Source organism: Mya arenaria, chromosome 2 (assembly GCF_026914265.1).
Source record: "Mya arenaria isolate MELC-2E11 chromosome 2, ASM2691426v1".
Classification (NCBI taxonomy): Eukaryota; Metazoa; Mollusca; class Bivalvia; order Myida; family Myidae; genus Mya; species Mya arenaria.
Genome location: NC_069123.1, coordinates 34,430,711 through 34,449,713, shown reverse-complemented (window position 1 = coordinate 34,449,713; position 19,003 = coordinate 34,430,711). Strand labels below are relative to the sequence as shown.

At 33.8% G+C, this 19,003-nt stretch overlaps 1 protein-coding gene across 1 annotated transcript in view; it reads right to left on the bottom strand.

Moving 5' to 3' along the window:
• The window catches only part of LOC128214383 (uncharacterized), a 31,961-nt gene extending 16,370 nt beyond the window's left edge, over positions 1-15,591 (bottom strand). The window contains exons 1-3 of the mRNA XM_052920815.1: positions 15,450-15,591; positions 10,128-10,317; positions 9,017-9,351 (exon numbers count right to left, since the gene is read on the bottom strand). Coding sequence (XP_052776775.1) covers positions 9,017-9,351; positions 10,128-10,317; positions 15,450-15,591 — 667 coding nt within the window. The remainder of the gene's footprint in view (positions 1-9,016; positions 9,352-10,127; positions 10,318-15,449) is intronic.
• Between the last annotated feature and the right edge of the window lie 3,412 nt (positions 15,592-19,003).

Here is a 19,003-nt window from a genome sequence, read left to right as displayed (position 1 = left end):
AAAACCAAATGACTTATACCGATATATCCACAATTACTTAAAACTGGATGTTGAGCGTGCGTTAAATGTGCATATAAAAACTTAAAAGAATATTGCGTCTCAACTGTTATCTTTAAAACCTGGCTTTATGTCTTTTAAGATGTCCTTAATCACATCTAAGAGTTTTTAAGTATAGTATTACCAAACTACTCATTAGTGCCGTTTATCGAAAATCTGCACTTACATCGCACCTTCATTACAGACAAAATTGCTCTCAGAGGTGTTATTCTGAAACGAGAGGATCACAAGCCGTTAGTGACACATAACTTGCTAACAAGTTTTAACGAGGTTCATTAAACATTTGATATTCGGACTTTCAAAGACATGCACTGCAAACAAGGGGTTACGTTCTTTATTTTTGTGTTGTTTGTGGGGGAAGAATCGGATATCAGTCAGGTGCGGAGCAGGGAGGGAACAGAGGGTTGGGCAGAAGCGCAGTATCAGTCAAGGATAGAGCATGGGTTACCCTGAGGAGCAGTATCGGTCAGGGTGTATCTTTTGAGTATAGGCCAGGGGTGAATCAGGGGTGCAGTATCAATCAGGGTTGGAGCAAGGGTTGAGCAGGCAGGGGTGCAGTATCAGTCAGGGTAGAGCTAAAGAATAATATCATTCAGGGGTGGAGAAGGGATGGAGTGTTAGTCAGCAAGCGGAGCAAAACGTTTTTTTGAAGAAAATACATGTTTACATTTAAACTATTTACATAATTACTAAATCCAAGTTTGTATTAGTTATCATTGCACCATTGTATGTGTTATGTAAAAACAGCAAACTTTCGTTGAAAACGAACGCAAAATACTAATTGTGTAACGTCAATATTGTATTCAGATTTCAAAAGATTATGAATATTGGTTTTATCGTGTAAACAACGAATAATCAAATGTTGATACCTCGTATTGGCGTGTAAGCAATTTTTCATGCCTCATTTTGCACTTCTTGAGACAGTATCACACCACACGTTTTCAGTAAATGTTTGTATTAGGAAATAAAATTGACTTATATTATTCAAGTATATGGTAGTCCTCTTAGGCTATCTATAGTTTGATGGTTTGTACAAAGATTTGCATAAGGTGATGTTTATAAGTTATAATGAGTTTAATAGAATAAACAATTCTGCCATCATGTGAATATTTTTCATACTGCTTGTTTCACACGTACAATAATTCTTTAAGCAAGAAATCCCACAAGTCTTACCCGATATGTTTCTGGATGAATTACTGCAACTCTTCCTTTTCATGTCTTAAATTTCACATCTTAAGTCAACACAAATGAACTCATAGCATTCGCAAAACATTATGTTCAACAAATAATTACATTGTTTTGTTTATATTGAATTTCAAACATTTAATTACATAACATACAATTTATTCTGATGTAAACATGTGAAGCTAATTTTCAATTACACAATGTTTTCATACATGTATGTAAATTGTATATAATTATATAATAACATCAACAATGATACACACATCGAATGCAAAAAATACATTGTGACATGAGACATTATGTAATATATTACATAGTAATGTTCATTACAGAGATTCTTACTTTATTTACCTGAATCAAATAAATTCGGAAATATCAAGTTGCTTTTTGGTGCTTTTAATGTTTTCGTAGTTTTTAGCATGATTACAAATTTGAACATATTCGCTTTTTCTCCGATATTACGAAGGAATATATTTTCACGTTATTCCCTATATGCTGGACAAATAAAAACAAAATGAAATCCGTCTTCTATGTCACAATTTTCACAAACAATGCTCTATCGATCACGTCTTGCAATCTTCGTATATCGTTCTTGTTCTACGAAAAGTTTGTGTGCCGACAATCTTAGTTTGCATAACTCTTATTTATATAATGTACAACATGTACGGAAATACCAATTTTGCGCTTAGTTTATTTTTGTTTTTGTTTTTCCCTAACGCGATCGCATTTACATGCCTTTAAAACTTTAAGTAGTAAGTTCGAGTAGTAAGTTTTACGTTTGAAATCAGTCCCTTTGCTGTTGTCTTTATTTTCAAATTGATATAACTATGCAAATTGTCAACGGTTATCGTAAAATAAGTTTTGATTCTTGTTATTAATCAATAGCTAACTTGTAATGAACAAGTTAATGAAATCGTTAAACCTTGTTAGAAACTTTATTGCCATCATAGGCTTTTGATATCGCAAACAACATACTTTTATTTGTAATTCTTCTGAAGCCACTAACGAACGATTGGAGAAAATGTGTTTACTATCCGACACTTACAAGTGAAACAAGCGGGATCTGAAAGGCTCTATGGAATAACCAAAGGCGCTTCTTTGACCAGAGAATTGAAGCGAATTGCTCGTTACTTTCAAAGAGTGTTATTCTAATGACAGAGAAAATGTTCTCAGTTCATTGATAACTTCGAAGAGTTATAAGGCCAAACACTGGTGTTCAACTGTATAGTTTTTTTTTATTGAAATATAGTATACATATGTGTTATACACATATAAGGTTAAAATGGTAGACAACATAAGTCTTCCAAGTACAAACATACTTTGTTTTGTATTCTAAGTATGTGTGCTTCTACTTAGTGATTATAATTTAAAAAAAAACGTGTTCAAATCGACACATTGTTTTGAAACTCAGTTTTAAAAATACAGATGAATGTTCATACTTTTTTTAAAGACAACATTATTCACGTCTCCGACATAACCCAATAAATGGTCTCCTTCGCATGAGATCTATTGATGTTCATAAAGTCAAAAAAAAATCGTTAGAAATTGTAGAGTCCCAAATGACAGGAAACTCACAAATCAGCATTACGTCTTCGTTCAACTTGCATGGTCTGCCATCTGCCAATATGAATATGCGTCTTGTTTAACATGTAAGATACATTTTGTAAGACTACAGTGACGTTTTCTAGTAGGTGTAGCTAACCATTCGTGTAAAGTCGTCCGCGAATGTTTCAATATACCTGTATGCACACTGTTACTCATAAAACAATCGCAAGAGTACAAATAAGGTTTTGCGTCCTCTATAATTAAATAATGACCGTAAAAAACTGTATAAAATATATATACTTTCATTATATAAAAATATAAATACATATTTAAATTCTCATACACTATCATAATGTTATAATTCAATATCATGTCGTTATCAGTGAACGACATATATATAACCTACTAGTATGGCTAAATGCAAGTCTGTCATTCCGTTCGTTCAACGGTGTCACCTATTCGGAATCATTACCTTGTAGCTGTGTATACTGGTTACGTGTCAAGTCAAAATTCTACAGATGAACGAAAGTGTCCGAAAGTGTCTGAAAAAAACACATTAAAATGATATTTAAGGAATATTTAAAGATGTTATTGTTAACACTGAATCAAGTTCACTTATGTACAGATACTTATATAAACACTAATCTGTATAAAATCGAACAAAGCGTAGAACATTTTATTTATAGCATAACATACTTTCTCAACCAACTTACGTCAACTCACACGTTGAACAGTTGCTTTAGAATAATACATATGCTTAGTTGAGTGTATAGTTTTGATTTTGTATTACCTTACAGATCTAAGACCAGTGTATGTTATTTATTTTACTTACTAGTAATGAATAAGTACAACCTATTCAAGTGGTACCAAAATTACATGAGTCGTCCGGCATCAACACTTGTCACTATAACAAATTGATTATTCAATGAAATTTCAGATTGGTGCATCAGATAGCTTAACTTGCATTATGTGTTCGTTAATATAACATCCCCCAAAAAACATAGAAATTATGCAAAACATTTAAAATCCATATACTCTGTCCATTTATCCCGTCAATACAACTTCCGTCGGAGCATTGATCATTCCGGGTAAATGGGCTCATATACAGAACTCTTCTAGAATGTGTCATTGCGTAATTGGTCTTGAACGACACTTACCGGATATCTAACCCGGCTTCTATCAACCATAACAAATATTCACAGTTAATTTTCTATTAAATTTAGATGAAAGATATAATAAAATCGATGCTCATATTTCAGAAATTTCCACTGATGTTCTCTCAAATTTCAATGCTGTATCGAATAAACAAATCAAAGTGGTGGTTTCAGCTCATGATGGTAATGTTTGCAGTAGCTTTAAGTTACTTTTCAATGGAGCAACATATAAAAACGGACAGAGACGCATAAATGCAAACACGTTTGTTGAATAGTTGTTAAGATAATCGTATAGTGCATTCAATAAAGTCATAGCTTACGCATCAGAGAGGCGTGTTCCTTAGAATCGTACATGTTTTGAAAGTAGGAGTGTGAATTTATGTTTTTTTTAATATCATTTTTAAATGCATCCTTCCTCTTCATTCCCTCCCAAAAACGTTTAATACGAATGCAAGACAAAGCTGAAATGTTCTACAAATCTAACGATTTGTTATAATGAAGATCTTGAGCAGGGTTTTACTTCAGTCAAAGCTTTAATTCAGATTTTATCTTGGTTTGAATGATTGCAACAAATATTAAACAATACGATCTTTCACGGTTTCTAACTGTTTACCTTCGGTTGAAATTAGCCTTTATTGGAACATAAGAATATTCCAAGCAAAACAAAGATTGTTGTGCTGGTAGCTTAAGGTACTTGCATTCTGTAAAACAGTTCTTAAGAGTGTGAAGTATGTAAATATTAGTATGAGAACTTTAAAAAAATAGTTGATGTATGAATCATTGAAGTTTGTATTAATTTCGACGAACAGAGTGTTTATCGAAAACAAAAACATTGGATATATCAATGTATCTTGAACGGGGTTTTAACAGGGTTTATGTTTAGACGTTTGGCTAATGAGCTTGTTTCTGTAGTTTTTCACATATTAGATATTGCACGGTGTCTGTTGTGTTACTTGACAGATATATCAACACTTATGTTACAAAAATACAAATATGAAGTATTTCCGCTTTTCGACAAAATACCATGTCTAGAAACACCAAGTTTAGATAAATATAATGTGTCCTCAATAAAAAGTAATTCCATAATTGGAAATACATTTTAACAGCAGGTAGCATTTAAGAGATCGTTTCTCCACCGCTTTAGAACAGAAACGTATTTTTTTCCTGGAAACAATTAAAATCTAGCTGTTTGTGAGGCAATTAAAAGCCGTTGTTCGAACTCAGGCACTAGTATTGAACATCGGCAATGTGACACCTCTTCTCCAGTGATGTGTCGCTCTGTATTGGCAAAAATAGCATATTGGGATGTAATACAAGTTAACTGTTTTTGTTGTTATCATTGAAGGATGAAGTATCAGTTTTGAGCGCAGTTGATTTTTCTATGATCCATACTTTTAAACAATTGAAATTAAATTGTTATGCCGTTAATATGAAATATACTGATCTGATTTCATGTAACATTACGGTTATTTCACTCATGTATGAAAAGAAGGTCACAAGTGATGTTGTCAATACAATTTCTGTTTAAAGCAATTTAAGCACCACTTAATGAGACGTGTGATTTCACACACTGGCGGTGTTCATAGCCTCTGCTTGAGTAGAAGAAACAGTTATGTTAAATAGTGATGTCCAATTGGATATAATTGTTTCAGAAATGTGACACTGGGGATCGAAAACATACGCTGGTGTTCCCTAACATAACTAAATCTGCCAATAAACAGCCTATAAAATTCAGTGGTATAGCATGCTACTATTTGAAAGACTATAAGTGACAGAAGATAATTAACTTTGTTTCAAGCGTAAAGGAAAATTGTAGTTGTACATCGAACACAATAAGAGTTATTGCATAATGAATGGACGTAATAATACCTGTTAATGCGAGTTTGTCCACTCACTACATATACATAACAAATTTTCAGTTGTATTTCCTGACGATAAAACATTATGAAACTCAGCGTAATTTATGTTTAATTGTCTCTTTTACTGATCTAGTAGCTTAAAACCTTAAATTAAAAACGGTCGGTTGAATATTTCCATTTTGAACGTAAAACATATAGATTGAACATTTTTATTTTCGAATGTAAAATTTACCGATCGAACTTTATATTGACCAAATGAATTTTTATTTCGAACGTTAAAGTTATTTGTGGAATTTTTCTTTTTGAAACGTAGTATGATTGATATGTATGTATTTGTTTTTAGCGTAAAAGGGATCGGTTGAATAGTTTCGTTTCCAAAAGTTAAAGAGATCGTTTAGATATTTGAATTTCTGCAATTCATAAACTTTTCGATTAATTATTTACAATTGTTAAAAAGTACTGTGCCGTCATCAATTCTATTCCTCTATCAGTAAGCAAACAGAAAGTTTGGATCAGATTACTGCACTATTTTTATCTTACCAATAATACATTTGAGCATTCAGTCACAAAGTTTGATAACATTATATCACTAAAACATTTATATACAATCCCCATTTTCTTCCTTGTGCTTATTCTTAGCCTGTTATTGTTTAAAAATATAAAGGTGTTCATACCAAAATTTCAATGGATTTCAATAGTTCTGATGTATCTGATAAAGCATTTTATCATAATAAATACGTCTTGTAAAATGTAGTATTAACCGAGAATAAATGTAACACTCAATCATTTCAATCGGCTGCACATCTAAAATGCTGTTATGATAGGAGACATGTTACAGAATTGGGGTGTCCTTGAAAGCTTCACTTTGTGACCATGATATTTGGATTTGGCATCATCTTGCCAGACGAGTGTCTGATTTATTGTCGGTTGAAGAGATAAAGACGGCAACCAATTCGAAGAAATGGTTTATGGTTTCCTTTATTACAGTGCAAGTATTGTGCATATGCCCTTGGACGATAAAACTTATTTCACAATTGGTTTTAAACTTTAAGGTTATAATATGTTCATGCGTTTGCATAAAACAAATCAACAGAAGATCCCAATGCATTTGGATTCATGCAAATTTGGTCGTGGTTTGTAGTATGTGTTAAATATCAGAAGTCAGTTTCATTTATTTGCACCTTGAAATACGAATGTTACAATATAAATTGTTCTGAAAACGTTGGTTAAGCAAACCATAGGTAAAATGGTCGTACGTCATTTTACCCGTAAACCCGTAACTGCCATCGAAACATTGATCATTGCGGGAAAAATTTGTTCAAGCGCAAAACACATCTGGACCATGTCAATGCATAATTCTAACTTAGACGTATATCTTAAGCCACTAAGAACAAGCATACGAAATATTCACTGTTTAAAATCGAGCAAAATGAAGACAACAAAAAACAAGCAATGCTTTTACAGAAATGTTCAGTTTCAAAACTGCAGAAAAATAGAAAAACATGAAAACTCATCTGGAACATGTTAATGCATAATTTTGTCTTGAAAAACATTTCCCGGTATCTGAACCGACTGCTATGAAGCATACACAAATATTCACAGTTTATAATAGAGAAAAATGAAGACAACAGATCACAAGCAATACTTTACGGAAATTTCCAATTTTGAAACTGCACGAACATAGCAAAGGAAGGACATTTTTAATTGATGATTATTGAAGTTCCATCACATTAAATGTCTGAGTGGCAATATATTTTTGCCGAAAACAAGCAGTTTCAAAAAGTTTTCGAAATATTTTCACTTTTTGTCCTGCTATTGCATTCTTATGTTCATTACGTTAAACTGTCCTCTTCAAGTTCTATCGAGAATTAATAAATACTAACTAAATTAGTATAAATTCCACAAAAAAACTGTTCAAATCAGCTACACATCTTAACCTTTGATTTAGGAAGATTTGGAACAAGGTTGTACACCAATCAAAGATCATTAAGTATCATATCTCGATCACAGTTACTGCAAAAACAGAGAAACAGCATCCCTATATTTTTGGTGTATGCAATCCGTTTGTTTGTATATTAAAACCAACTATGTTGTTATGTAATGAAGGTTAAAGTACTGTGTTTTGATTGTCAACAAGCACCTCTTTTTGTATTCATTAATTAGTGCCGTTTATCGGAAATCACTGTCGCCGTCATCACAAAATAAGCGATGTTCAATAGGTCATCATCTTAACCAAGACCAAAGTATTGACAATCATGTTGCTAAAAGTTTTTGATTCTCGCCCAATCTGCATAATATCAGGAACATCTTGACAATTACTTTCCCTAAGACGTCAGTATTTTTCTATCAGTGATTCCATACACGTCCTCTGCTAGACAATACAATTCCGCTGTAATAACGCTGCAACCAACACTGACTTATAAAAGGACTTCTGTCATAAGAGGAGACCAGACATATTGCAGATTTGTACTGGTTATTTTTGTACAACGTTTTGATCGTAGACTGAGAGGCTTACATTATGTGTGTTATAGAGGACTTATCACATAATTGATGCAAAATATGAACGAAAAGCGCCATTAAAGTTAATTTAGCGCATTATTACACAACCAGCAAATATTAAAGAAATTTATTAAAAGCAGCAACGTGTTATAAGTGTATAACTAGGGACAATATCCCTAGTGTCTCTGTCAATTTTATTTTATTTAAAACATGTTCTATTGAAAAAACAAATGACTCATGTATTATAAGGTGCTAAGCATTTCTTTTACAGCTGTTTTTGCACTAAATAGTAATACGCAAAAATAACAGCAATAATACCATATTTTATACCTTAAATCATTCATTGAAAAAAAATGTTAAAATAGGTGACTCTTTTATTTAGAATCGAGAAAGAATTGCAATACACGTGGTTTAATTAATTCTCTTTTTGTAGCTCATTCCATTCGAAAGTCTTGTTTATAAGTCTAAACAAATACTGATTATAGGGACGATAAAAGTCATACAGACGTTTAAGTGTTGTTGAATCAGTTTGTACATGGTTTCTTCCTTTAGTTGCACCAAAACACTTTGCCGTATTGTTCCGTTTTAACATCCTTATGCAAGGAAATCCACGCGTTTTGTTGAAATATATCAAGTTCCCATCTATCTCTCTTTGTACACCTATAAAGTCTTGCACGGTTTCTAAAACACCAAGAGGATTAGCTATAAGATCCTCACCACTCACAATGTGAATGTTGCTCCTACCAAAATACTGGAACCAATTTGTGAGGTAGCGAACGTAAATACCCGTTTTAACGACTGAGGAATGCATATTGATGTCACCATCTCTACGAAGAACTCTCTTACGAAAGGTCAGGTTGGATTTCACCTCATGTTTACTTACTGCCTGAGTGAAGTCAGACATTGCTCTGATGACGGGGTCACGTATAACTACTACAAGTTTGACATTTGGTGACATATTGTATATTTTTTCTGGCACATCTTGAGACACGAAGTACCGTGGAGTCTTCTCAATGGTGATCTCGTGGTCGTTCGTTGCTGGCATCATTGATCTGAAAGGCAGGATTCCGATGTACAGAAACTCTCATTCTACCAATTGTCAAAACACACCCCATATATTCTAGTTAATATAAGAGGGCAAATATTCGTAGACATTGTACATCAAACATTAAGTACAAGTTATGATTATATTCATACGAGCAAACATATCACAGAAACCGTCGGAATGTATTTTCTTAAGTCCACAATTATTTTAAAGCTGGTAAGATGGAGCATGACGGGCGTTACCCATCACGTTGTTTGCATTTGTGCATAAAATACATTTATTCAGCTTAAAAACATATATTGATTCGGGATTAATTTGTGATTTTTAGTTACGAGTAATCTGACCTATGCTTGACAACCAAACTGTGTACAAATGTCTTTTATTTCGCGCCACAATTCGGTGGCTTTTCCATGTAAATCGTATATGGCGATAGAATTTCGAATGATGGAAGCGCCACCATTGCTGAGGAGATAGTGAGATACTCCTAACTTCAGAGATTTCAAGAGATGTATATGGACGGTTTACAGTTTCAAAATTCTTTACATTCAACAACGGTGCAAGTAGATACTCTTAGGAATCTTAATTATGTATGTAATTACACTTCACTGGAAATAAATTTGAACTAAGTAATAGAGAAATTTCACGTTAAAACATTGAAATAATTAATAACAATATTGTTAATTTAAGAACTTTTCTAATGAACTGTCATACATCTGAGGTTATTTTCAAATGAAAATGGTCCAATGATTCATTAAATAAAGACAAAAAATGAAAAGGCCGTACCTGTACCAGTCAAGTCCACGATGGTTGTTTCTGTCAAAAAAGTGCGGCTCCGGCCCGGGGGCTTTTATCAGTGGATGAAGTTTTAGGTATTCCAAGAGAGCCCTGGTTCCACACTTTTTCACTCCGATAATAATCACCTTAGGAATCCTTCTAATGGCTTCGATTGGCGGCTGACTACTCTGGCTTTTAACTAATAATGATCCGTTACTTAATTGTAATGCGTTTGTTGTTAGATTTATTGAAGTTCGTGTTCGTTCTGACAAAGAGTGTTTTCTCCAAGACAGATCATATTTGCTCCGAAACGAATTCGTCTTATCTTTGAATATCGATGGCTCTTGTAATGTTTTTGTTGTATTTTGTAACAGAAATATACACGTTAATGTGACACAAATACAAATATAAAGTATATTCAATTCTCGACGATTTACCATATCTAGAAATGTCAGAACTAGATAAATATGTCCGTGTTTTTAATAAAAAATAACTTCATAATTACAAATACATTTTATCAGAAGCAAGCATTTAAGATCTCGCTACTCCATCGCTATCATTTTCTTGTAAACAATTGTCAATGAAGCTGTTTGCCAGGCAAGTGAGAGCCACTGCTCATACGTAAGCATCAGTATTGGACATCGGCAGTTCAACATCTCATCTCCAATGACGCTCTGTATTGGCGAAAACACCTGTAGCATATCGGATGGGCAGTAATACAACTCATTAATCGTCATTTTTTTTAAAGCGTCGAATCTGTTTGTCGTAATTAAAGTATGAATTATTAATTTTAAGTTTAATTAATATTTGTGTGATATTAATTAAAATATATAGATTTGAATATCTGTAAAAATTAAACATCGGAAGAATGCTTGGGGTTTATGGTCACTGTTTCTGTTAATACAATTTCTGTAACAGAGAATCTAAATATCACTTAATGAATACAACAAAGAATGCAAAGGTACCTTCCAGTCTGCAGGGACTTCTGATTTTACACAATATCGGTGTTTATAGCCTTTGATTGAGCAGCAGAAACAGCTCTGTTAAAGAGCAATGTCGATTTTATGGTAATGATTTCCGATACGTGACACTGATTAGTGACTAGAATAATAGTCTAACAATAAAAAGGCTCTTTGGAATACATTATGATGTATTTTAGCGTCTAATTGTAGAAAACGGCGACGATGGTTTTAGCGTCTTCGTCATCAATCATTAAACCTATCTTACAAATTAAGTATTTGTGCTGAAAACATACCTTGTATGCCGTTTGTTCAGAACTTTGTTAAAGTTAACAATGTTGTTTACGTCACTGTTGTGAACCTTCAGTTCTTTACTGCTCTTGAAGTTAAATGGACAACTTGTGATCCGCAGTACTCCTTACCAGATTTGAGACAACTGTTACAGTTGTACTTACATATAAGCACGTCATCAAATAGTTTACTTTTAAAAGTTAGCAATTATTTCGTTAATGTCTTCTGCAATACCAAGAAATTAAATGTCTACGATGTGAACCATAACATTTGGACTAAGAAACGCAATATAAGAAGCAGCAGAATTATTATTGCTGAAAATACACTACATGTTGTCATAGAAAACACGCTTTCAGTTTTATAGTTGCGCTTTTATCCGGAAATACATGGATATTTCGATAACCGTGTTCATGGCACATGACGCTCTGAATAAACGATTTGCTTTATTATGTGCCTATTTATTAAAATCACCGTCTTCCGCAAAATATGTTTGGCTTTGGATGGTGATATGATCAATTCCTTTAAAGTCAATTCATCCGTCTGCTATTTCTTCCTGGAAAAGATGCAAGCGGCGCTATTACGTTTTTTAGTTTATCCAGCAAAGCATACTCAACAGTATGATTTGTTATTAAAAGACTGATTGAACAATGAAAACGAGAAAGGCTTATTGGATACTGAATACAAACAAAAATTAGATTCATCACACGCAAACCAATGACGCAACAAAGTGTTATTGTGAGCAATTTTACTCATTACAATTTCATCCCATTTTTGTTGTTGTTTTTTTGTTTAAATAATCCATCATAAAGCTCAGCATAATTTAAAGTTATATGTTTCCTGCTCACTTAATGTTCACATTCAATAAAGCTGAATTGGCTTCTTTTCAACGTCAATAATTTCGTTTTGAACGTGATCGATTGAATATTTTTATCTCAATACAAAATAGTTGTAGATGTAGTATTTCGATTTTTTAATCTCAAAGTGATCGGTTAACCAATTCCAACAATCACTGCCAATGAACAGTCTCAATCTTGTTTTTCTTGATACACCTTTCATTTGCCATCGACGTTTAGGTCATCTGTATTTGTAGGAAGGTTACAAACGAAATCATGCACACTTTGATGTTTTCCATATTGTGCTAGTTGCTAACGTTTTTTGCAAAAAACATGCGTTTGGGGACAATAGTGATTCGTTCTTTTATTTAAGTAATACCTTTAATGGAGCACATTTCTTTGAAAGTTCATCAAGCTTACTTTTAATGAACCTGTTAAGGAAATCGTAAAGCCTTGTTAGAGCCGTGATTGCCATTAGAGGTTTTTCATATCGCAAAACAGCATTCAACTGTGGTATTATTTTTCCAAGCAGTGATGAATAACTTTCGATGAAAGACCCTAATGTGTGATACAAACAAACTCTTGTAAGTAATTCCGTTCGATAAACAACACTAATATAATGTTATTAATTAGGTGATTTCGTATTGACCCAGTGATTTGTCCGAGGTCAGCTGTATTGTCCTAAGCCCGAAGGGCTTAAGTTATTAACGAAGCCTATATCCCTTTTTCATAAATGGATTCTGCTTTTCTAGACTATGCATTCTTTATAGTGACATTTCTTATTAAGTAAGCCGATTGCACTGTACCGCATTTTTTGTGTGACTTTTTTTGTGAAAATATTGATAACGATTTCAAAAGTCGAATTTTAAATAAAATGACAATTTCATCATCCCTGACCGATACTGCTATCTAAGTTGTTGTTGTTTTTTTTTTGCTAAGTAAGAAACCCTTATTCGGAAACCAATGAAACAAATAAATGCGCAACGTCAGTAATGGAAGCAAAAACAGTTTGTTTGTTGAGTTTGCATTTCACGATCTTCAGTTGGTTTAACTGTGTGTGCAACAACTACCAGTGTGTCAATACGTCAAGATTCGTGATGCCAAAGAGGACGTGCAGCTTAAATAAGTGTTTTTTTAATAATCTACTTTCAATTGATGGTTTTCAATATTGCTTTAATACTAGTTTTCGGTATCGATATCAATTAAATGGACGCAACGATACAACCAAGGTCCATATCTGATGGAGTTTTACCTCTTTGAGAAAAGAAAATTATACATTATTCTGAAGTTATGTCAACCGCTTCATAATGCAATTGGATATGTTGTCAATATATCTAGCGATTACAACCGTTTAAGCATCGATCATTCCGAATATATCTGCTCGTATGCAACGCTCTCATCGACTGTGAATGCGTTTTTTGTCTCGAACGGTATGTTCCGGATATCTAAACCGAGTTCAATAAGGCATAAACAAATATTCACAGTTAATTTTGAATTGACTATGAGATAATACTGTTAAATGTATTATGCTTTACTTCATACCAATTAAAGATTTATCGAATATTTATTGTGCACCAATTATCCAAAACAATTGTTGTTGTTTTTTAAAATGGCTTTTTTGCATAGGTTGGCCTAAATAAAATGCATTTAGTATGTTTACTAAAAAAAACTGTTATCAATTTTTGAGTGCGGCCTCACATATTATATACATATATATCATCCTGGACTTTCGTCGGAGCACTGAGTTCTGGATAAATTTGCTCTTAAACAAAACTATCATGGACTGTTTTAATGCATTCTTTGTCTTGTTCCGACATGTCCCGGATATGTTAACCGAGTTCAATTAGGCATACACAAACGATTATTTATTTATGTAGTTAATTTATTATTTACAAAATAAATGCCTTAGTTAAGATTTTAACCTGTATCTGAAATGGTCATGTGAAATATTTGTATTGTGCATATCTTGCTGTACGAGTGACGAAACAACACGGATAATTTATTTACCAGACAGTGTCAACTCAATTCAAGTGAGTGAATATCATACTAAATTGCAACACATACATATATAACACTTATTTTACAAAATCGAAGTTACAATCAAAATATAAAAAAGATACGTCTAATTAACACAGAATATGTCATACTATATTGCTTAAAGCGAATTCACTTGAAACAATAACATACTTTATAGAAATTGTCATATATTTAAATACATAGAATTGTTAGATAACCGTTTTTCAAGTGTTCTCAAGGTCTAGTTAAGTTACCAATCAACAAAATAATTGTATGTTTAAGCATACAAATGATATTCATAAAAAGTGAATGGGTAGTGATATCATTATTAACATTCTATTATTAAAAATATTATAATTATGTTACGTGTTATGTTATGATTGATATTCACATATAGCAGAAATACGTATTCTATTTAATAAAGGATAGCTTATAAACATAACTAATTGCACATCCTTTGCATAAACCATCAATATTAGACGAAACAATAGAAAGCCTGAGTGGATTATCATGATCTTGTATATGGAAAGTTGATAGTATTTCCTTACACATTCATTTACTGAAGATACTTTTGTGATACTGTAATAAGAAGTGCTAATTCAGGCAATGAATTCAAGCTAACACGCCGAAACGAGTTCCTAACATTAAATTGTTCGGTGTTTGCGTTAACATCGATATTCCGTTGTAGTTTTTTTTAATTTGTTTACAACAATGAAGGTACGCTATTATAAGATTTGTATTTGGCACTGGTTTGCTACGAAAGTTTGCTGTTTTAACAAAGAACGAACAATGGTGCAGTATATGTCACTGATCATGAATACAATATTGGATTGATTGTTATGCTAACAATTTGTGTGTATATAAATGTTTCAAGAAACACGCTTTGCTCCAACTCAGACAGATACTTCGCCGCTGCTTCACCCCTAACTCATACTCTTCCTCAGCTCCATTCTGAGTGATATTACAACCCTGTTCAACCCATGCTCCAACCTTGGTTGATACTACAGTCCTACTAAATCCATGCTCCCGTTCGACTGATTCTGCACCCCTTCTCAACCTATGCTCAAATGCTGACCGATACTACTTCCCCTGTTCTATCCCTGACTGATACACCTACCCCTATTCGACCCATTGTCGCCCCTGACTGATACTCCTACCCCTAATCCACCCCTGACTGACACTGCTTCCCATGTAACATCCCTAACTGATACCCCTTCACTTTTTCCACCCACGCTCCACCCCTGAACGATATTCCTTCCCCTGCTCGACCCCTGACTGATATCCTTTCACCTGTTTCACCCCTGCTTCGCCCCTGACTGATACTCCTCCCCTTGTTTCAACCCTGACTGATACCCCTTCCCCTGTTCGATCCATGATCCACCCATGCATCGCCCCTGACTGATACTCTTTCCTCTGTTACACGCCTGGCTGATACCCCTTCACATGTTCCACCCATGTCACGCCCCTGACTTATACTCCATCCCCTGTTTTATCCAGTTCACGCCCCTGACTGATACTCCTTCCCCTGTTCCACCCATGATCCACCCTTGAGTGATACCTCTTCACTAGTTTCACCAATGCCCTAACCTTGACTGATATCCAATTCCTGCTCCATCCACCGACAAAAAACACAAATATGCAACAAGTACGTAACCCATTGTTTGCAGTGCATGTATTCGAATGTCGGAATATAAAATGTTTAATGAACCTGTTAAGAAAATCGTAAAAGTTTGTTAGCAAGATATTTGTCATTGACAGCTTGTGATATACTCTTCTCAGAATAAAGTTTTAAAAAACACTTCTGAGAGCAATTGTGTCTATAAGGTGCGATGTAAGTGCAGACTTTTGAAAGACGGCACTATAGAGTCCTTGGTAATGCTTAACTAAAAGGCCCTTGGGGGTGCTTGATGGCAACTTTAAAGACATGAAGCTTGGACATAACGATCAAAGTTGAGAAGCAATGTTCTAAAGCTTTTAATATGCACTCAACATAAGCGTTTATATGTAAATATGGATATATCGGTACTAGTCATTTGATTCTGACATCTTATATCTAGCATCAGTTCGTCCAAGAGAAAGAATGAATCGGCAACTTGAGGATTACGGATTATGATGCTTTATACTTCATAATACATAAATAAATATTTTATATTGCAAGAAATACCATTACCATCAAAATCAGTTCATAGAGTGTGGTAATACAACACGAAATAATAACAAAAACTATGTATTCAACACGGTTACTCTTTATACTGATTTCTGTAGATATACATAAACGTTAATTTGAACACTGGAAATGAATTTGATATGGATGTGAGTTGACGTAATTTTACTGATATTTATATGCTGTTCTACTCCCCCCTTGTTCTAAAGGCTTTATGGAACCTATTTTAACTAATTCCAAAATATTACGAACATCTTAGATATTTTTCAAATATTCGCTAGACCGTCATTCACTTCTGACATCAGTTACGGTATATCCATTTCACAAATAGTTATATTCGCTAGAGTATGTTCGGACGTCGATGAATTTAGCTTCCGTAGTAAATTGATGTCTGTTGAACTGCTAAACTCAGGGTTTTGAAACCATGAATTGCAGAAAAGCTTTTCAAAGCTATTCATTTAGCATTATCACATACTCGCTTAACACAATCCAAGTCTCATATCCTTCATTGTTGACTTAGTGTATTACCCACCCTCATTTCTTCGGCGATATTCTCAAAAGGCTACGTAAACTTAGAAAGCTTTATCACAATAGAATTCCTAATCGCCTCAATGGCCTTTTAAATACTTATTCGAACGCGGTTACAACGGAAATCTATCACATTCTTTTGCCAGTTTTTGAAAAGAAAACACCCTGCAACATAAACTGACTAACTGCCATTTTTCGACAAGCAAAGTTCAAGCGTAAGAATATAGTTTCTTGGGATTATAGGGTTATTCTTTAGACTGTTTTCATTTGATATCTCGGAGCATATTTTACAACATATATGTTCTGATTTTATTTTAATATATTTTCATTTCGTGTTAAATCCTTGTTTGTACAATGATGAATTCACTAATGGAAATAGTTTGAAACCTAGAATTTGCTAGGGCGAGCTATGTCAGATTGCTGTATGAATGGCTGTATTGTACCGTTGAACAGTAAGTACAGCTTAACTCAATCGTTTGCAGAAGCTTTATTTTGTTCTCTTAAAAACAGCTGAAACCATCTTTTATGTTTGACACACCCCTAGTCCTAAGTGACCATCATAAACATTTAGGCGTAACACTTAGTGCAGATGGAACTTGGCACAACCATATAAACAATATTATTAGTTCTGCCCGAAAGATTATTGGTTCCATGCAAGCGTTAAAATATAAACTACACCGCAAAACTCTTAAGCAAATATGTATATCATACCTACGACCAATTCTTGAATACGCCTCAATAGTCCGGGATAATTGTACACTTTATGAAAAGGTAACTTCAATACGGAGCTGCAAGAATTGTTACTGGACTCACACGATCAGTTTCAATTGATAGACTTATCAAGGAAATAGGATGGACTTCTTTGTCGGACAGAAGAGAAATGCAAAAGTCAATTTTAGTTTACAAATATTCCCGCGGTAAATTGCCTACATACTTATCTGAACATTTTCCACTGATATAAAAACTAACTTTGATATAACAAAACCTTTGCTTGGTATTTAATTTGACGTTTTGGGAGAGGGCCGTAATTGATGTTGGTATAACTCGTGGCCCGATCCCTTTGCATGTCAGATAATCACTCATTTGCTTTAAATAAGGTATATTTAGATATATATGATCTATTTATTGTCAACATACATGCAATTAACTGTTATTAAACAAAAAAATCGTTTGCAGGTGATGTCAGCATTTACTCATTGAGTATTTGAAATTAATGTATCCGTCAATATGTTCAGTTTATTTTCTTCTTGATTGTTTTTTAAGTTGATGCTGGCTCCAATATGGCTTTTATATTTTTATTTACAAACGTTGGAACAAGTGTGAGAACTAGCTTAATTCCCAGTGAGTTGGTGTTTCATTGAACTCATATTTCACCGACCTTTCCAATACGATAATCACATTATAAAAAGATAAAGCTATTTTGATGTATGTTTGGTATGCTTGTTGTGTTGAAATGCTCAATTAACGTCAACGTCCATTTCAAGCAATATGTATGCAAAATAATGCAGTACATACCTGAAATCCTGTAATCATTAAAGACTTGTAAAATTATATGGATATATAAGACCTGATGGCATGTGCGAAGGCCAGTAACGAGGCTTGCTGAGAGCATGGGAGTCGGATTTTCCAATCAGTACCGGAATGATTCATACTTCTTCTTGCAAACCTTTTAGTTTCAAATTTTATTAAATGTGACATTAAATACACAGTATTTTTGTACTTTCTTCCAATGTACGCGTGCGAACTCTTAACTGACGTCATGGCGCGAATGCAGTAATATTAAATCGCAGCTCTTCTCAAATGATTTTCAATTAGACCGTTGTTGCTCGTGACTCATCTTCTATCGGGGTGAAATGTCGTTTTTCCCAGCATTGGTCACATGAGCGGAAATACTTGACGGTCTAGTATGAAAGAAAGATGGATTGTGCGTGATCAAGTGTTTCTCTTTGAGCTTAAGAAGCATTAAAGTAGTATGGATATATCTTATCAGTGAGAGGACGGTGTGTTTGGTGGCTGATAGACAAATATGGACAGCGAAAGATATATCTGGCCAAGAAGGGATAAAACAGAGATTGAACAAAAATAAAATCAGTT